This window comes from Natator depressus, chromosome 15, assembly GCF_965152275.1.
Source record: "Natator depressus isolate rNatDep1 chromosome 15, rNatDep2.hap1, whole genome shotgun sequence".
Taxonomy (NCBI): Eukaryota; Metazoa; Chordata; order Testudines; family Cheloniidae; genus Natator; species Natator depressus.
In genome coordinates, this window is record NC_134248.1 from 1,895,802 (window position 1) to 1,917,150 (window position 21,349).

The window sequence follows — 21,349 nt, forward strand, 5'->3', positions numbered from 1 at the left end:
CCATAGCAGGAATACTGCAGCAGCTCTCCCTCTGCGTGGCCTAACTGGCCATTAGCTCCTCCCATACCAGCCAGTACAAAGGAAAAAGTTGCTTTGTGCACATATGACAAGTGAATGGGAAGAGCAAGAATAAATCTGCACCCTACATTTCTCCCATGAGAACAAATCTCTAGGAAGCCACTGCACTGGCAGTTTCATTCCCTCACCACAAAGTCTTGCTGCTTTGGAGTGTGACCATCCTTCCAACCTGAAGACAGACTCTTCATTACAGCTCTGCATGTGGGTGGGTTTCCAGGACAACCATGTGGCAGTTAGTAGCTGCATATCATTCTTTCACCCCATGTCCCAACGATCTTTTCAGGGTTCATTCCAGGATCCACATCGTCAAAGACTCAAATTGCAGCAGACTGCCTTTTGGCTGGTGGGTAGTTATCAAATCCCCTGCAGCTAAACATAATCCCTCCAACATTGTTTCTAGCCTGGAAGACAAGGGATGATGGTGGAATGCAAGCTCTTGTGCCACCAGGCCACAAGTCACCTCCCTTCACTTGTTCCTTCCCCACGAAGATAGGGCTCCCCAACAACAGCAGCAAAGGATTGCAGCTGAGTTCCCGCAGGTCCTGCTTTTATAACAGCACTGACAATTCTTGTCAGTTTCTCTGTGTGATTTCAGGAGAGGCTGTGGAAGTTCATCTGCAATGATAAAAATAGGGCTTCTTTAGCAGAAGCGTCCCTGAGGAGTCATTGGAAGACGCAAGACTTGCCAGTTCAAATCCAACCCACATTGTTATCATCTGACAAATACTCCACAGCCTATAGGAAGTGACAATTTTTCTCACCATAGAAAGCCACTACATATGTTATTAACTGACATTTTTACAGGGAGACAAGAAGACAACTCCCTCTTTGTCCCGGAGGGGAAAGAGGTGTCCTCCAAAGCAAGTTTGAGAAACACAGCTGAGGAAAGTTTGCATTGCTATGGTCTATTAGCTCTACCTCTTCTGGGGATTGAGGATTTCATTCTCCAGGGCCATTAATGACATTTTACAAATGATAAAAACATACAAGGCCAAACTCACCCTGGCATAATTGCGTTGGAGTCAACGGAGTTACAGCAGACCCATGACTCTTTTTTTAAACTACTTGTAAAAAGGTTGCGGTTTTTTAAATGGAGGGTAACATCAGCTTCCTATTATCCCATGCCCAATTTAGAAGTCCACCGGATCATAAGAAAACACAGCAATATAATGAGTTAGGCTCATGAGGATTAAATATCAACCACAAAGAAAAAACAGTGTTTATGAACTATTATGAGCTAGAAAATGGAAATACTGAAGAAACAACAGATGGAAAAGGAAGAGAAAGCCGTAATAAAAGCCCTTTAGCCTACACATATCTTCTTGAACAATTTTCAGCTAGTAGAGAGGCCCAATAAGCCATATAAGATTTGAAGGCTTTGTTTATCATTGTCACAGGCAGCATTTGATCAGTCATTCTAGGAGCTGTTAGATGTGCTAGATTTAAACTACACCAGCCAGTATAACTCAAGCTCTGCAAAAGCCAATTCACCGGTTGCTCAGTAGCAAGTGCACAATAACCGAGTTACAAAGTTCTGTTCCTTTAGTGTATAGCAAGGGAGGGGCGAAATGCATGGCAGCCTTTGGTATATCTAAAGAGACACAAGTGACTCATAAATTCAATCTTCAGAAAAAAAGGTATTTTCACTGTACAATGTAACAACCCTCAGAACTAAGACTTGCTAAAACTTTCCACCAGAGGTTCTTGAAAATGTTTGTTTATATTGTCCTTTTTTTTACTGCAAGAAATGTGAATCATAGAATATTAGGGTTGGAAGAGACCTCAGGAGGTCATCTAGTCCAATCCCCTGCTCAAAGCAGGACCAACACCAACTAAATCATCCCAGCCAAGGCTTTGTCAAGCCAGGCCTTAAAAACCTCTAAGGATGGAGATTCCACCACCTCCCTAGGTAACCCATTCCATTGGTATTGTATTTGAAGTGGTGAAGGAATTCCTGCATTCAATTCTCTGGCTTTATGAAGCCTATTAAAAGACTGTTCTGAAACAAAAAAAAAAAAAAACCACAAAAAACCCCACCTCTTTTTGTCCCCCCTTACTGAAAAACTCGTTTTGGGCTCAAGTTTTCCATGCTTGATCTTAGCTGAAACATGATATATTTATTTAAGAACATATGGAAAGAATCCATTCAATTGTTTATAGTTAAATCAGGCCAAGGCGCGGGTGTTGGATATTAACTTTCCTTATTCTTAAAGGTGACTCACAAATAGGGGGAAAAAATGGATTTATACCCTCTCTGTTCAGGGTGGGCATAAAGGCCTGAAAAGTGGCCTTTTTAACTAGGGGAGCTACTCTTTCTTAGAAATAAGTAATCTCAAGTCTTCTCTTCCCTTTTCTGAAGGTCTTCGTGGAGGACCAGAGAACACACAAAGCTTTCTCAGACCTTAACTGAAGAAGGAGAAGAGTTGAATTTTTAACAATTTTTTTTTTTCTTTCTTACTGTTTGTCAATATTTGAGTTAAACAGGAGATGGGGTTTAAAAAAAACCCAAGAGTTTTTAAGCAGTGTCTTTCCTCTCTCAATCGCTCAGACTGAGGAGGATCGCAGATAGCGTCCCCCAAGGCAGTATATTATAATTAAGGCTAAGATTTTGTCACAGATATTTTTAGTAAAAGTCACGGACAAAAAAGAAAAATTCACAGAAGCCATGACCTGTCCACGACTTTCACTAAAACGATCCATGAAAAAATAGGAATTGTGGGTCCCCATACCGCCTGAAGCAGGCAGCTGCACAGGGGCTAGCAGCCGCCTGCAGCAACTGGGGTCTGTGGGATACCTCTGCCGCCTGCAGCTCCGAGGGCCCGTGGCAGCCAGGAGCTCAGGGTTCCCCACCTCCCGTGGTGGCAGGGAGCTCAGGGGTTCCCCCGCCACCAACTGGGAGCTCGGGGGTTCAGGGGTACCCCATGGCAGCCAGGAGTTGTGGGGTACCCTGCTGCCTGTGGCAGCTTGGAGCTCTGGGGGCAGCGGGGGACCCTGCAGCTCCCATCCATCGCAGGCTGAAGTCATGGAGGTTGCTGGAAGTCACAGATTCCATGACTAAATCATAGCCTTAATTATAATTGCCTCGAAGAATAAGAAAAGCACTCAAACTAGAGACAGTGTGCTAGGAGTACCTAGGGAGAGCAAGCAGCAGAGTGGCCCCAGTACACAGCAACAACCTGACGCGAGTATGGTGAGGAAACTTCAAGTGTAATTATACACCTTCTCGCGGTCAACTAATAAAACAGATGGAGGCCCAAACCAAGTCTGGAGACAACCACCTGCCAGGAATCTCAGCAGCCACCCCTTCCAGTAGTTGAGGGGTGGAAACTTCTCATCAGAGCAATGCCTCTGGAATAATCTGATGGACCCCTCCAAATCCTCCCTCACATTGTTTGCATCATTCTCCAGATAGCAAGCGCCTGGATACTGTACATTCTTAGGACTCCAGTTTAGTGACATGTTTTGCCTAGGAATAAGTTATTTATACTGCATTAATGCCCACAGGCCTGACTCAGGATCAGGGCCCCATCATGCTGTGAAGACACTCAAGAAATCTCACAGCCTATGGTTGGTCTCTATTACTGCCCTCCCCGCACCCCCTTGGATACTTCATCCTGCTCCTATTTTGAACTGCATCATGCAGACTGCTAGCACCACATAGCTGTAGTGCCAACTTACAATGGCAAATCACTAGGTCTGCTATGCGCTTTGCAAAATTTCATCTCTGGAATTTGCTGTCTGCTAGCTAGTAAGATCAAAGCAGATAATCATTTGCATTTTCATATCAAGGACAACACTTCTGGAGCAGGCTAAAGTAGTGATGTTGCTGGGGTGATAATGAAGGGGATGAAAGGCCAAATGCATATTGATACTAGAGCACTCATTCAAAGTTTATCCTTTAGAGTCCCCAAAAGATATTTCAAGTCATCCAAAAACCTCATGTAAATTAAAGAGTTATTTGTTCACAGCTTTCTGCTTACCTATTCTACACAGAGTACCTGCAAGCTATTCTTCTTTAGGGGCTAGAGGGGAGCAAAGTACCTAATTTAACAGCATAATAGGGGGCAACCCAGAGCCGACTGTTATTCTGCAATATAATCAGAGGAATTATTTTTGACCCCACCCCCAATTCCTTCGCTCAAGGATGTGTTGTACCATATTCCAGTAGCGGTTGGGAGTCACAAGAGAATTGCATCGAGGAACCTTCTGTGCAAAGACATGACTTCCCCTCTTCTATATTATAGTGCAGCATCCTGGAACCTCCCACAAGACACGACTGCCTCCCCTCAGCTATATCACAGCACCCAGAACCACGGGCACTGAGACATGACTGCATCCCCTCTGTTATATCACAGCACAGCACCAGGGAACCTCCTGCACTGAGACACAAGTGCTTTTACAGATCCAGACTAACAAGGTTACCCCTCTGATACTTATATGCATACAGTTTCTATCCCAACACATCTTTTGCGTAAAACATTACACTTCAATGCTAGATTAACAATGGATTCCTAGAGGGCCTCCCTATAGTCTTCCAGTGCCTGTACAATGCAGGCAAATGAAAAACAGCACCATTTACGAACAGGGCTTCCTAAACAAAACAGATGCAGGTGGCTGTGAGTAGATCCAAGGACATTCAAATTGAAACCCTGCATGTTCCATCTTTGGCTACAAACACGTTCATCTCTCCAGAGAAACTCTGGAGGATCTGTATTTAGCAAGCAGCTCCCCACCACTGGTAGACAGGAAAATCAGGAGGGGGGATGGGGCGGGGGCACCAGAAAGTGGATTCAGTGGGGAGCACTTTTCTGTGATTTACCAATAAGCCTGAGCCCCAACAGGATGCAACTGGCCGTTTGTGGTGCTGGAAGTACTATGTTTTAGATGATATCAAGCCCCTTTTTGTTCAATAAAGTTCACATGCAGCTTTTCGCAGGGGTGTGCTAGCCCCGGCATCCTGATCAAATTCCACCTTGGGAAGCTACATTTTGCCCCCCTCAATGCCCCCTGCAGTCAAATTGTCGCGGCATTCATCTCCAGGGCCTGCCCCAAACCATCGCGTGGCACGGGGGTGCCGTGCGCCGCCCAGCCGCGGCCACGCCCCACCCCAGCAGCGGGGGTCCCGGCGCCAGCCAGGGATCCCGCTCGCGGCAGGCGGGGACCGGGAGCGAGAGGCGCGGTGTACACCCCGCTGCCCCCAGCTCGCGGCGGCGGTCACCTCGCAGTTGAACTCCATCTCGGCGTCCATGGTCACAATCCGCACGGTGAAGGTTTTGGGCTGTTTCCTCTTCAGGGAGCTGAAGCTCATCCGAGAGGCGATGGCGCCGGCCATGGCGAGGCGCTGGGGAGTGCGGCCCCCCAGGCAGGACCCCCCCTTTGCCCCAGCAGCCCCAGGCCCCTGCGGCAGGCTCAGCGGGCCAGTCGGGCAAGCCGGGGGGCCGAGTCGGGGCCGGCTGCAACACAAGGCCCGAGCAGGTCCGCCAGCCCCCCCGGCTGGCAGCGGGGGGCAGCGCGAGGCGAGCGGGGGCAGGGACGTTGCATAAGCCTGACTCCGGGCCCGCAGCTCACCCCAGCGCGGCTGCCCCGAGAGCTGGGCGGCCGGGCGGGGGGACCGGCGGGACCGGGACCGGGACCGGGCCCGGGCGGAAGGGGACCGGGCCCGGGGAAGTCGGGGCCCTGGCCCGCGGCGCAGGCGGCCTCCCAGCTCCGGCGGCCGCTGCGGGATCGGGCCCTACCGGGGGGCGGGGGCCGCGAGGAGCCGAGCCGGGCAGGAACCCGCGCTACCTGCCTCACACAGCTCCGCTCGCCTCAGCGGGCACACCCTAACCCCACCGCTCTCCGCCATTGGCCAGCAGCGGGACAGAGCCCTTCCTCCCGCCTCCTGGAGGGGCACCGCAGCCAATAGGCCGTTCCGCCCTCCTCGACGGCGGAGCTATCTACACTTTGACTGGTTCTTGGCGCTGCCCTGCGCTAGCCCTTGGTTCCCCTAGGGTCCCGCCTTCCCAGCAGGATTGATTGAGAGACAGCGGAGCGCGGCGGGCCCCTGGCGGGAAGGCGAAGCCCGGGCTCTGGCTCCCCCTAGTGGTGGCCCGAACCGTGCTCAGCCCTGCGGTCCCGCCCGTGACAGTGAACCGGCAGGACACGTCGCCGCAGCGCCACGTGGGCGGGGCAGGGGGGCGGGAATAACTGTCCGGGGGGGGGTTGGCTCACAGAACACCCCTCGGGACCTGCTCACCCATGTGCTGAGACTACTTCTAACCCCCTTCCCTGCTAGCCTGGGACTCCAGAGCCTTGCCCGTCTGAGCCAGACCCCTGAGCCTGCTGCAGACCCAGACCCAGACCTGACCCACGGCCCCACAAGCTGCAGGCTTAGCTGAAAACAGCGTGAGCAGCGTTCCTGTCTCTAACGCTCCGCTGCTCCAGGGGTCCACGCCGCCAATAAATCTGTTTTACCCTGATTAAAGCTTACGGAGGATAAACTCATGAATTGTTTGCCCTCTATAACAGGGCTAGAGATATGCACGGCTGTTTGCCACCCCATCCCCATTAATACATACGCTGGGTTAATTAATAAGTAAAAAGTGATTTTATTAAATACAGAAAGTAGGATTTAAGTGATTCCAAGTAGAAACAGACAAAAAAGTAAATTACCAAACGAAATAAAATACACAAGTCTATGCCTAATACAGTAAAAGTGATTACAGATGAAATTTCACGCTCAGATGTTCCAGTAAGCTTCTTTTACAGACTAGTCTTCTTCTAGTCTGGGTCCAGCAGTCACTCCCACCCCTGTGATTACTGTCCTTTGATCCAGTCTTTCAGGTAAACTTTGGGGGTGGGGAGGCTCTCTCTTGAGCCAGCTGAAGACTGGAGGGGTCTCCAAGGAGCTTAAATAGTCTCTCTTGTGGGTGGAGACCCCCTCCTCTCTCCTATCCAGAATTCAGCTCAAAGATGGAGTTTTGGACTCACATGGGCAAGTCACATGTCCATGCATGACTGAGTTCCTTACCAACCAGGCAACATTTCTGGGAAAGCTCAGATGTGGATTGGCATCTCCAAGTTCATTGTTGGCTTAAGTGTTTTTTGATTAGGCACTTACTGAGAATAGTCTTTTATCAGGAAGCTGACCAACTGCTTCACTGAGGCTACTTAAACAAGTACATAGCCAATTTTCATAACTTTGAATAAAAAAATGATACATGCATACGAATAGGATAAATAGATTCAGTAGATCATAATCTTTACAGAGATGTTACATGGCATATGTAGCATAAAACATATTCCAGTTATGTCATATATACATTCATAAGCATATTCCCATAAAGCATTATGGGGTGCAACATCACAGGGGTGTTGATGATGGAAACCATGCATTTGGTGTTTGTTATTACTACTTCAACTCGGGGGTGCATGAGCAACCCCAGCATCCCTAGTTCCAGCACAACTGCCCATGGCGTGGCAGGCCTCACAGATCTGTGCGTGGTCATGTTTGCGCCCACCACAGCAGGCTGATCGTGCTATCCTATGTGTCATTGTCACATCTGCATCACACCAGGATGACAGCTATGCAAGACACTATGATGTTGCATGGCAAAGTGAAAACATGGTTTAAACGTAGCCTTGGAAGGATTTGATTTTTTTATCGGTAAACGTCAACTTCACCGTTTACATACAAACCCATGCAAAAACATCCCCATCGGTAATAATCAAAACTGGCAGATAGGCAAAAGAAGAAAAATGCTGCCTTAGAACTTATCAGAGCTTGAATGAAAGATACTTTGTCTATTTTGACATGTGATATTGACAATTGATCCTTTAACGGTCAGAGCTTTAACATTCTGAATTTCACCATCTCTTGCCGTTAAATAATTATTGTCTCAGCTGCCCCATCCAGAATTTCCTGGAACTGTAAAAATTTTGATGGATCAAAAATTGAAAAATATGCTTAAAATCCATAATTTTGCACACCAAGAAAACGTAAATAGACAAAATTTAAAAATAAATTCTTATAAATAAATCATAGAATATCAGGGTTGGAAGGGACCTCAGGAGGTCATCTAGTCCAACCCCCTGCTCAAAGCAGGGCCAATCCCCAACTAAATCATCCCAGCCAGGGCTTTGTCAAGTCTGACCTTAAAAACTCCTAAGGAAGGAGAGGTTTCAGAGTAGCAGCCGTGTTAGTCTGTATTCGCAAAAAGAAAAGGAGTACTTGTAGCACCTTAGAGACTAACCAATTTATTTGAGCATAAGCTTTCGTGAGCTACAGATGAAGTGAGCTCACGAAAGCTTATGCTCAAATAAATTGGTTAGTCTCTAAGGTGCCACAAGTACTCCTTTTCTTTGTAAGGAAGGAGATTCCACCACCTCCCTAGGTAACACATTCCAGTATTTCACCACCCTCTTAGTGAAAAAGTGTTTCCTAATATCCAGCCTAAACCTCCCCCACTGCAACTTGAGACCATTACTCCTTGTTCTGTCATCTGCTACCACTGAGAACAGCCTAGATCCATCCTCTTTGGCACCACCTCTCAGGTAGTTGAAAGCAGCTATCAAATCCCCCCTCATTCTTCTCTTCTGCAGACTAAACAATCCCAGTTCCCTCAGCCTCTCCTCATAAGTCATGCGTTCCAGTCCCCTCATCATTTTTGTTGCCCTCTGCTGGACGTTTTCCAATTTTTCCACATCCTTCTTGTAGTGTGGGGCCCAAAACTGGACACAGTACTCCAGATGAGGCCTCACCAATGTCGAATAGAGGGGAACGATCACGTCCCTCGATCTGCTGGCAATGCCCCTACGTATACATCCCAAAATACCATTGGCCTTCTTGGCAACAAGGGCACACTGTTGAGTCATATCCAGCTTCTTGTCCACTGTAACCCCTAGGTCCTTTTCTGCACAACTGCTGCCGAGCCATTCGGTCCCTAGTCTGTAGCGGTGCATGGGATTCTTCCGTCCTAAGTGCAGGACTCTGCACTTGTCCTTGTTGAACCTTGTCAGATTTCTTTTGGCCCAATCCTCTAATTTGTCTAGGGCCCTCTGTATCCTATCTCTGCCCTCCAGCCTACCTACCACTCCTCCCAGTTTAGCGTCATCTGCAAATTTGCTGAGGGTGCAATCCACACCATCCTCCAGATCATTTATGAAGATATTGAACAAAACCGGCCCCAGGACCGACCCCTGGGGCACTCCGCTTGATACCGGCTGCCAACTAGACATGGAGCCATTGATCACTACCCGTTGAGCCCGACAATCTAGCCAGCTTTCTATCCACCTGATAGTCCAAAATGTTGATATTATCCATCAAAATGTTTATACTTGATTTTAGCCAGAAGGCTGAGAAGCAATATTGGTTGAAATTACTGAAAAAAATTGAAGCTGAATTCTGCCAAGTCTACTAACAAGCTAGTACTAGTAGAGCGAACTCCCAAAAGTGGCTGGCAAACCTATGCTCCTAGGAATTTTACGTGTAGCAAGAGTAGTGGCTACAGACTCGTGGATTCTATTCCAACTTCTGCCACGCTCACCATGAGATCTTAGACAGGGCATTTAATTTCACTGGGTCTCTAGTTCATCCTTGTGCTGTGGGTTTACTAGCATAAGGGATCACTATCCTGATGGATCCAGGCCCTAGGGAATTCCCGCAATGTAAGGCGCTTTCCCTGATGACATGGTGGAAAAATGGGGGTGTGACTAGAGTGCAACCGCCCTCTAGTTATTCCAAGCTGTTGGAACAGTCATATGGACCCTAGGCAGCCAGGAGACAAGTTGGGCTGCTCTGATCAGCTCTGGGGGATAAAGAAGCCTGCTTTGAGCAGGGGGTTGGACGAGAGGACCTCCTGAGATCCCTTCCAACCCTGATATTCTATGAAGCCCACAGCTGGCTCAGGACAGGCAAGGCACAAAGGAGGCCCAGCCTTGGGCCCTGTGCTGAGCTCAACTCTGGTGCTGGAATGCCATGAGCGATGTGTGTCAGCTTCCTTATCTGACAAATAGGGATCCTGATCCTTCCCTGACTCCCAGGGTTTGTGAGGCTTATTGAGTTAAAAACGGTGTTCCACTGTGGAAACTTGGGTATCTCTGGCTCCCTGTCGTGGCTAGTCCCAGGCTAGGGCAACTAGACAGCAAGTGTGAAAAATCAGGAAGGGGGTGGGGGGGTAATAGGAGCCTATACAAGACAAAGCCCCAAATATTGGGACTTGTGCCTATAAAAATTGGGCATCTGGTCACCCTATCCCAGGCATAGGTGCTGGAACTCGGCATGCTGGGGGTGCTGCAACATCCCCTGGCATGAAGTGGTTTCCATTATACACGGGGTTTACAGTTTGTTTCAATGGCTCTCAGCACCCCCACTATACAAACTGTTCCAGCACCCCTGGTCCCAGGGGCATCATAACAGGGGGCATGGCACCATCATTTTAAAAGCTCAGAGCACATGGCAGGAGGGGGATAAAAAAATCCCAAGCTAAAGGACCTAGCACCTCTATGCTGCTTGGAGGGCAGGGGTTTCTAGGCATAAGCAAGAGCTCCCCAGCAACTTAGCCTGGGTTAGCCCTAAAGGACAATTACAGCTTGCTGATGATAGAAGCCTATATTACCTTTTGAAACTTGAGCTTGTAACTCATTTGTGTGTCTATGTTCCCTTGCTTTTGCCTTGTAAATAACCCTCCGATGTTCTTTTCCTGCTTAATAAATCTTCATATAGTTTATTATAGGATCAGCTGCAAGTATGGTCTTTGGATGAGACCTAAAGAGCAATTGGCCCAAGGCAAGTGATTGGTCCTTTGGGATTAGGAGTAACCCGAATATTGCTTTGATTCTGGGTGTAAGGGGCCATCTATCACAGAGCTACACTCACCTGGTGGCAAGACAGACCAGAGCACGCATAGGGACTGTCTGTGACTCCGTGTTCACGCTGGGAAGGTGCCTGAGGAGTTTGCACTTGGTGCAATCGAAGTTTAGAACTCACACCCAATCTGGGGATTGTGCCCTGGTTTCCAACGCCTGCGGCAAGGATTGTACTCACACTCTTGGGAGCGTCACACCACATATAGGGGTTCATGAGTCCACTTCACAGACTAGCGCCAAGGCTGTTCTTCACCCAGGTAATAGAGCTTCACACACTGAAGTCCCAGGCCCAATCTCTGCACTCGATGACTGTAGCAGTGCGAGACCCACCAGTATGGTGCCTCCTGCTGGTCCTCTCAGAAATTAGCTCTCCAGCATACAGAGAGCCTCCTACTGGCCAGTGTCTCACCTGCCGTTGGCCCCCAATGTTCCTCCCAGACCCCAGTGCCCTTTACCTTGGGATTCTGCCCACCACAGTACCCCCCCACACACACGATCTCCCCTCCCAGGAGAACCCCCGACCTTCTACACCCACCTTGCCTCAGTGGCTATTGCCAGCCATCATCTAGCTCCTTTCTCAAGGAGCAGACTGCAGTGTAATGGCCACTCATCACCGGCAACAAGGTTAGACCAGCTGCCTCTGCTGATCTCTGGGCTGCACCTCCCAGCCCCAGTACCTGCATAGGGCTTTACCAAGGCCTCAGCCTGGGGAGTTGCCAGGCTGGAGCACCCCAGCTCCTCTGGCCTTTCCCCAGCCCTACTCTGCTTTGCTTCAGGTAACCTTTTCTCCCCAGCAGCTAGATTCTTCTCTCTTCACAGCAGGAGAAAGACTGACCCAGCTCCACCCGGAGCCCTTATAACAGGGTCAGGTGTGGCCTGCTTGGGGCGTGGCCTCAGCTGTGGCTGCTTCCCACTCAGCCCAGCCTTGCACAGCCCGTGACAATGCCCGATCCAGGGGCAACATGTCACATAAAGCAGGAAGGCAGAGGAGGGCAAAGCATCGTTTCTGTGATTCCATGTTTCAGGGGTGGTCAAACATGCAGCCTACAAAGTTCTCCAGTGAAGCTTGTGGGCGTGGATGCCTCCATCTTTACTGAAGCATGGCTTGTGCTGCAGCGCCCACAGCTCCAACTGGGCATTGTCATGGGCCACACTGCATTTGATGAGGGACAGAATGTGAAGAACACCCTCATCGCTTCAGATGTGTGTGTGCAGGGTTGAGGGTCCTCCTACCAGGCCTGGAGAACTCAGCAGGGGGATGGGAGGCAGCAGATCTTAAGTTCTAATCCTGACCCTACCACTGCCACGCACCGTCATGCCATGTCACTGCTAGGACACTGGACTGTTATTACTGAACTAGAGAGTCACACACTGTGTTGCTCCTGTAGGTCGAGCTCCGCATGTTATCCATTATTTTAAGGGCAAACAGAGGTGAGGGCCTGGGGCTGGCTGTAAGGTTGCCAGGCATCTGGTTTTCAAGCAAAATGCCCAGTTGAAAAGGGACCCTGGCGGCTCCGGTCAGCACTGCTGACCGGGCCATTAAAATTCCTCTTGGCCGTCAGCAGCGGGACTAAGGGTATGTCTACATTACGGAATAAGGTCGAATTTATAGAAGTCGTTTTTTTAGAAATCGTTTTTATATATTCGAGTGTGTGTGTCCCCACAGAAAATGCTCTAAGTGCATTAACTCGGCGGAGTGCTTCCACAGTACCGAGGCAAGCGTCGACTTCCAGAGCGTTGCACTGTGGGTGGCTATCCCACAGTTCCCGCAGTTTCCGCTGCCCATTGGAATTCTGGGTTGAGATCCCAATGCCTGATGGGGCTAAAACATTGTCGCGGGTGGTTCTGGGTACATATCGTCAGGCCCCCGTTCCCTCCCTCCCTCCGTGAAAGCAAGGGCAGACAATCATTTTGCGCCTTTTTTCCTGAGTTACCTGTGCAGACGCCATACCACGGCAAGCATGGAGCCCGCTCAGGTAACCGTCACCCTATGTCTCCTGGGTGCTGGCAGACGTGGTACTGCATTGCTACACAGTAGCAGCAACCCATTGCCTTCTGGCAGCAGATGGTGCAATAGGACTGGTAGTCGTCATCGTCATGTCCGAGGTGCCCCTGGCCACGTCGGCCAGGAGTGCCTGGGCAGACATGGGCGCAGGGACTAAATTTGGAGTGACTTGACCAGGTCATTCTCTTTAGTCCTGCAGTCAGTCCTATTGAACCATCTTATGGTGAGCAGGCAGGCGATACGGATTGCTAGCAGTCGTACTGTACCATCTTCTGCCGAGCAGGCAAGAGATGAGGATGGATAGCAGTCATATTGCACCATCTTCTGCCGGGCAGGCAAGAGATGAGGATGGCTAGCAGTCGTATTGCACCATCTTCTGCCGAGCAGCCATGAGATGTGGATGGCATGCAGTCCTTCTGCACCGTCTGCTGCCAGCCAAAGATGTAAAAGATAGATGGAGTGGATCAAAACAAGAAATAGACCAGATTTGTTTTGTACTCATTTGCTTCCCCCCTCTCCCCTGTCTAGGGGACTCATTCCTCTAGGTCACGCTGCAGTCACTCACAGAGAAGGTGCAGCGAGGTAAATCTAGCCATGTATCAATCAGAGGCCAGACTAACCTCCTTGTTCCAATAAGAACAATAACTTAGGTGCACCATTTCTTATTGGAACCCTCCGTGAAGTCCTGCCTGAAATACTCCTTGATGTAAAGCCACCCCCTTTGTTGATTTTAGCTCCTTGAAGCCAACCCTATAAGCCATGTCGTCAGTCGCCCCTCCCTCCGTCAGACCAATGGCAGACAATCGTTCCGCGCCTTTTTTCTGTGCGGACGCCATACCAAGTCAAGCATGGAGGCCGCTCAGCTCACTTTGGCAATTAGGAGCACATTAAACACCACACGCATTATCCAGCAGTACATGCAGCACCAGAACCTGACAGAGCGATACCAGGCGAGGAGGCGACGTCAGCGCGGTCACGTGAGTGATCAGGACATGGACACAGATTTCTCTGAAAGCACGGGCCCTGCCAATGCATGCATCGTGGTGCTAATGGGGCAGGTTCATGCTGTGGAACGCCGATTCTGGGCTCGGGAAACAAGCACAGACTGGTGGGACCGCATAGTGTTGCAGGTCTGGGACGATTCCCAGTGGCTGCGAAACTTTCGAATGCGTAAGGGCACTTTCATGAAACTTTGTGACTTGCTTTCCCCTGCCCTGAAGCACATGAATACCAAGATAAGAGCAGCCCTCACAGTTGAGAAGCGACTGGCGATAGCCCTGTGGAAGCTTGCAACGCCAGACAGCTACCGGTCAGTTGGGAATCAATTTGGAGTGGGCAAATCTACTGTTGGGGCTGCTGTGATGCAAGTAGCCAACGCAATCAAAGATCTGCTGATATCGAGGGTAGTGACCCTGGGAAATGTGCAGGTCATAGTGGATGGCTTTGCTGCAATGGGATTCCCTAACTGTGGTGGGGCCATAGATGGAACCCATATCCCTATCTTGCAACTGGAGCACCAAGCCGGCGAGTACATAAACCGCAAGGGGTACTTTTCAGTAGTGCTGCAAGCACTGGTGGATCACAAGGGACGTTTCACCAACATCAACGTGGGATGGCCGGGAAAGGTACATGACGCTCGCATCTTCAGGAACTCTGGTCTGTTTCAAAAGCTGCAGGAAGGGACTTTATTCCCAGACCAGAAAATAACTGTTGGGGATGTTGAAATGCCTATAGTTATCCTTGGGGACCCAGCCTACCCCTTAATGACATGGCTCATGAAGCCGTACACAGGCAGCCTGGACAGTAGTCAGGAGCTGTTCAACTACAGGCTGAGCAAGTGCAGAATGGTGGTAGAATGTGCATTTGGACGTTTAAAAGCACGCTGGCGCAGTTTACTGACTCGCTTAGACCTCAGCGAAACCAATATTCCCACTGTTATTACTGCTTGCTGTGTGCTCCACAATATCTGTGAGAGTAAGGGGGAGACGTTTACGGTGGGGTGGGAGGTTGAGGCAAATCGCCTGGCTGCTGGTTACGCGCAGCCAGACACCAGGGCGGTTAGAAGAGCACAGGAGGGCGCGCTACGCATCAGAGAAGCTTTGAAAACCAGTTTCATGACTGGCCAGGCTACGGTGTGAAAGTTCTCTTTGTTTCTCCTTGATGAAACCCCCCGCCCCTTGGTTCACTCTACTTCCCTGCAAGCTAACCACCCTTCCCTCCTCCCTTTAATCATTGCTTGCAGAGGCAATAAATTCATTGTTGCTTCACATTCATGCATTCTTTAGTCATTCATCACACAAATAGGGGGATGACTACCAAGGTAGCCCAGGAGGGGTGGTGGAGGAGGGAAGGAAAATGCCACACAGCACTTTAAAAGTTGACAACTTTAAAATTTATTGAATGCCAGCCTTCTTTTTTTGGGGCAATCCTCTGTGGCGGAGTGGCTGGTTGGCCGGTGGCCCCCCCATCGCGTTCTTGGGCGTCTGGGTGTGGAGGCTATGGAACTTGGGGAGGAGGGCGGTTGGTTACACAGGGGCTGTAGTGGCAGTCTGTGCTCCAGCTGCCTTTGCTGCAGCTCAACCATACACTGGAGCATACTGGTTTGGTCCTCCAGTGTGGGATTCATACAGGGTTCATGCGCTTGGCAACATTCAAGGCACACCCGGAGTGTTGTGCTGGATCTGTGCACACACAGCTCCTCTCAAGGGCATGAACCTTGGAATCTCGCCCAGATGACATGAACCGTGGGAAGCCTCCCAGGACTGGGCTCAAGGCCCGAGAGCAAGGAATGCGGTAGATAGAAATTGGTAAATAAGAATGTTAAACAAAGCCAGTGTATTCCTTTTATCTGTTGGAGAATGTAATGCACGGGGGAGAGAGAGAATAAAGGGGAAGGTGGAAAGCTGACAGGCAGAAGTCGGTTAGCAAACCAGCCTGTTTGCTTGCTTAAAGCTGTGTTCTGTCTTGTCATTGAACCGCCACACTCCAGCAGCCTCAGTATTGAATCCTACCTCCTCTCATCATGCTGCCGCCACATTTGAGCTTCAGTCCTGTCTTCAGCCCACCACTTACTCTCTTCAGCCCGCCACCTCTCCTCCCAGTCATTTTGTGCTTTCCTGCACTCTGACATTATTTGCCTCCACGCATTCGTCTGTGCTCTGTCAGTGTGGGAGGACAGCATGAGCTCAGAGAACATTTCATCACGAGTGCGTTTTTTTTTCTTTCTAATCTTCACTAGCCTCTGGGAAGGAGAAGATCCTGTGATCATTGAAACACATGCAGCTGTTGGAGAAAAAAAAAGGGACAGCGGTATTTAAAAAGACACATTTTATAAAACAGTGGCTACAGTCTTTCAGGGTAAACCTTGCTGTTAACATTACATACATAGCACATGTGCTTTCGTTACAAGGTCGCATTTTGCCTCCCCCCACCGCGTGGCTACCCCCTCAACCCTACCCCCTCCCCGTGGCTAACAGCGGGGAACATTTCTGTTCAGCCGCAGGCAAACAGCTCAGCAGGAACGGGCTCCTCTGAATGTCCCCTGAAGAAAAGCACCCTATTTCAACCAGGAGACCATGAATGATATCTCACTCTCCTGAGGATAACACAGAGAGATAAAGAACGGATGTTGTTTGAACGCCAGCAAACATACACTGCAATGCTTTGTTGTACAATGATTCCCGAGTACGTGTTACTGTCCTGGAGTGGTAAAGTGTCCTACCGTGAAGGACGCAGTAAGGCTGCCCTCCCCAGAAACCTTTTGCAAAGGCTTTGGGAGTACATCCAGGAGAGCCGCGAATGCCAGGGCAAATTAATCCTTTCACATGCTTGCTTTTAAACCATGTATAGTATTTTAAAAGGTACGCTCACCGGAGGTCCCTTCTCCGCCTGCCGGGTCCAGGAGGCAGCCTTGGGTGGGTTCAGGGGGTACTGGCTCCAGGTCCAGGGTGAGAAACAGTTCCTGGCTGTTGGGAAAACCGGTTTCTCCGCTTGCTTGCTGTGAGCTATCTACAACCTCATCATCATCATCATCATCTTCTTCGTCCCCAAAACCTGCTTCCGTGTTGCCTCCATCTCCATTGAAGGAGTCAAACAACACGGCTGGGGTAGTGGTGTCTGAACCCCCTAAAATGGCATGCAGCTCATCATAGAAGCAGCATGTTTGGGGCTCTGACCCGGAGCGGCCGTTCGCCTCTCTGGTTTTCTGGTAGGCTTGCCTCAGTTCCTTAAGTTTCAAGCGGCACTGCTTCGGATCCCTGTTATGGCCTCTGTCCTTCATGCCCTGGGAGATTTTGACAAAGGTTTTGGCATTTCGAAAATTGGAACGGAGTTCTGATAGCACGGATTCCTCTCCCCATACAGCGATCAGATCCCGTACCTCCTGTTCAGTCCATTCTGGAGCTCTTTTGCGATTCTGGGACTCCATCATGGTCACCTCTGCTGATGAGCTCTGCATGGTCACCTGCAGCTTGCCACGCTGGCCAAACAGGAAATGAGATTCAAAAGTTCGCAGTTCTTTTCCTGTCTACCTGGCCAGTGCATCTGAGTTGAGAGTGCTGTCCAGAGCGGTCACAATGGAGCACTCTGGGATAGCTCCCGGAGGCAAATACCGTCGAATTGTGTCCATAGTACCCCAAATTCGACCCTGCAAGACCGATTTAAGCGCTAATCCACTTGTCAGGGGTGGAGTACGGAAATCGATTTTAAGACCCCTTTAAGTCGAACTAAAGGGCTTCATCGCGTGGACGGGTGCAGGTTTACATCGATTTAACGCTGCTAAATTCGACCTAAAGTCCTAGTATAGACCAGGGCTAAGGCAGGCTCCCTGCCTGCCGTGGCTCCACATGCCTCCCAGAAGCGTCTGGCATGTCCGTCTGGCTCCTAGGCACAAGTGCAGCCAAGGGGGCTCCGTGTGCTGCCCCCGCCCTGAGCACTGGCTGTGCACCTCCCATTGGCCAGGAACCATGGCCAATGGGAGCTGCGTGGGCAGCGCCTGTGGGTGATGGCAGCCTGCAGAGCCACCTGGCCTAGGAGCTGGAGGGACATGCCAGCCTCTTCCGGGAGCCATCTGAGGTAAGCACCACCTGGAGCACAAGCCCCGCACCCCAACCCCCTGCCCCAGCCCTGAGCCCCGTCCCACACCCCAACTCCCTCCTGGAATCCTCACCCCCTCCAGGGCCCTTCCCCCCGCCCCAGCCTGGATCCCCCTCCTAGACTCCGAACCGCTCAGCCCCAGCCCAGAGCCCCCTCCTGCATCCCAAACCCTTCATCCCTGGCCTCACCCCAGAGCCCACAGCCACAGCAAGACCCCTCACCCCCTCATGCACCCCAGCCCCCTGCCCCAGCCTGAAGCCCCCTCCTACACCCTGAGCCCTCATTTCTGGCCCCACTCCAGAGCCCACACCGCTAGCCCAGAGCCCATACCCCCTTCCACACCCCAACCTGGAGCCCCCCCACTCCAATTCTCTTGGCCCCACCCCCCAGCCCAGAGCCCCATCTTGCAGGCCAAACACCTCATTCCCAGCCCCATCCCAGAGCCCACACCCCCAGCCGGAGCCCTCACCCCCTCCCTCACCCCAACCCCCTGCCCCAGCCTGTTGAAAATGAGTGAGTGAGTGAGGGTGGGAAAGAGCATGTGAGGGATGGAGGGACAAATGAAGTGGGTGGGGGTGGGGCCTCAGGGATAGGGCAGGGAAGGGTGGGGCAAGGGTGTTCGGTTTTCTGCAAATAGAAAGTTGGTAACCCTAGCTGGCTGGTGTCGGGGCCAGGGGCCAGTAGAGGGTGGTCTGGTTGTGCTGGGGTTGAGGGCTTGGCTGGGGCCTGGCCAGAGTGGAGGCAAGTGTCCTAGGTGAGAGGGAGGGCAGCTGGCTGCGGGGGGCTAGCTGGAATGGGGGCAAGGGACCTGGCTGGGTGTACTGCTCTGCTTTCATATGCATGCAGCATGCAGCCCCCACGTAACAGATGGCCCCATGTTCCCATTAGGGGCACAGAGAGACGTGCCCGTTTGTTGAATGTGGGGCTTCGCTTGACCAGTTAGAGCAGCTCTTCAGCAACTGCTCAGCCACCCCTGCCTAGCTCCTGCTGCCCTCTCCCCCTTCAAAGATCAATCCCCAGCCCTACTTGTCCTCCCCCCTCCCCCCCCATACAGGGATTTTACTCAGTCCCCCCCGCCGCCCGTACCAGAGTCAGCCCTACACAGCCCATTCTCATCCCTCAGTTTCCCCAGCTGTAAATGGGATGATAGTTCTCCCCCTGGCCACTAGATTGTGTTGCCTCCACTGTGAAAAATACAAGGACAGAGTACCGACTCCTACCCAGCACAGCCTGACAATTTATCGTAAGCTAATGCTCTGCACCACTGTCCTGGCCACTTAAAGTCCTAACATATTGTTTGTATTGCAGGAGCACCTGGCAGCCCCAGTCACGGCCCAGGCCCTCATGGTGCTAGGCTCTGTACAAATGCAGGACAGAGACGGTCCCTGCCCCAGAGGGCTTACACACTGCAATCTCTCCCCTATACAGGCTGGCTGACCTGTCTCAGTGCCTGGGGGCAGAGTGGGATATGAAGGGAAGAGCAAATGCAGTCTTCTCCCTGGAAGCAGGTCAAGGGGGATCCGCCACTACCCCTTGCTGAGATCCAGTGTGGTGAGGAAGCGAGCCTCCCCTAACCGGCCAAGCAGCTCATCTAAGCGAGGCATCAGATACACGTCGAACTTGGAGATAGAATTGACACATCGGAAGTCGATGCAGAAGCACTACATGCCATTGGGCTTGGGTACAGCACTACCGGACTGCACCATTCACTTTGTGAGGGTTCAGTAACTCCCAGCTCTAGCATGGCCTGTACCTCTCCTTCGACCTGCCGCGTTCACTGCAGCAAGGGCCTGGTCGTCTCTCTGATTACTACCCCAGGCTCTGTCTGAATGGTATGATACACTAGGGTTGTGTAGCCCAGCTGGATGGTGAAGGTTAGTGGGAAAGCCTGCAGGAGGCACTGCGTTTGTCTATGTTTCTCATCTGTGAGGATCTCCCCAAGCTGTGGGTCCTCGGTCCAGGGTGCGCGGGGCTCCAGTTCTGGCTCCAGGGGGCAGGGGTTAATTAATAAGCCCTCTCGCTCCCGCCAGGGCTTCAGGAGGTTGACATGGTACTGCTGGTACTTACGTCGGTCTGACTGGTTGACCTCATAGGTGATGAGCCCAACCTTCCAGACCACCTCATGGGGTCCTTGCCAGTAGGCCAGTAGCTTTGACTCCCTCGAAGGCAGGAGAAGCAGGAGCTGGTCACCAGGTTTAAACTCACGGCTCCGCATATCTCGGTTATAGGTTTGTGCTTGAACCTCCCTTAAATTTTCCCAAGCGAGGGCTCTGGCCTGAGTGAGGTGTTCCTGGAGCTGGAGGACATATTTCAAGAGGCCTTGGGTTGGTGATAGAGCTTGCTCCCAGGTTTCACACAGTAGGTCCAGCAGCCCCCATGGGCGGCAACCATACAGCAGCTCAAAGAGGAAAAACTTTGTAGAGGACTGGGGCACCTCCCATATCGCCAGGAGCAGGGATGGGAGTAGCTGGTCCCATCGCCATGGTTCTTCTGGGGGGAACTTGCACAACATGTCCTTCAGGGTACAGTTAAACCGTTCAACCAAGCCGTCGGTTTGCGGATGGTAGATAGAGGTGCGCAACTACTTGATTCCCCAGGAGCTCTCACACCTTCTGCAGCAGCTGGGAGGTAAAGTTGGTGCCCTGGTCAGTGAGAATCTCCTGGGGCAGGCCTACATGAGCGAAGACCTTCACGGGCTCCCCCGTGATGGTTCGGGCAGTGATGCTCCGGAGTGGTACTGCCTCTGGGAAATGGGTAGCATAATCCACCATGACCAATATGTACTGAAATCTGGCGATGCTTTTTGGGAGGGGACCCACCAGGTCCATGGCAATGCTCTCGAATAGCGTTTCCACTATGGGCGTGGGGACCAGCGGGGCCTTGGGTGTCCACGGGGGTGCGGCTAGCAGGCATTCTGGACAGGAACTACAATAGTTCTTCACTTCCTGATGCACGCCGGGCCAGAAGAACCGAGTCAGTCTCCAGACTAGGGTCTTCCCTGCTGCCGGGCACTTGGGCGTGGACGAGTTTCATTACCGCTCGCCAGTGACGTCGAGGCACGAGTAGTTGGGTCTGGGTGCTCCAGTGCGCGGGTCCCGTACTACCCGATAGAGCCGGCCCTGATGCTGTTCGAAGTGTGTCCACTGCTTCGCCCAGCGCGGGTCAATTACAGCCCCGTTGACAGCGGCTAGTTGCTCATAAGCACGACTGAGGGTGGGATCCTCCCTTTGGTCCCGGCAAAAATCGGTGTGAAGCAGGGGCTCAGAAGCAGCTCCCGGTAGGAGGGAGGGCAGTCCTCAGGTGCTTCTCCCTGTATGGGGCGGTCAG

General features: G+C 51.4%; 1 protein-coding gene across 7 annotated transcripts in view; it reads right to left on the bottom strand.

Moving 5' to 3' along the window:
* The window catches only part of NF2 (NF2, moesin-ezrin-radixin like (MERLIN) tumor suppressor), a 103,114-nt gene extending 97,655 nt beyond the window's left edge, over positions 1-5,459 (bottom strand). For 2 of the 7 annotated variants that reach the window (XM_074972870.1, XM_074972872.1), the window contains exon 1: positions 5,297-5,458. In XM_074972870.1, coding sequence (XP_074828971.1) covers positions 5,297-5,410 — 114 coding nt within the window. In that variant the 5' untranslated portion in view covers positions 5,411-5,458. Of the gene's footprint in view, positions 1-5,296 lie in introns of all 7 variants that reach the window. The other 5 variants (XM_074972869.1, XM_074972871.1, XM_074972874.1 and 2 more) reach the window with 4 other exon arrangements.
* Between the last annotated feature and the right edge of the window lie 15,890 nt (positions 5,460-21,349).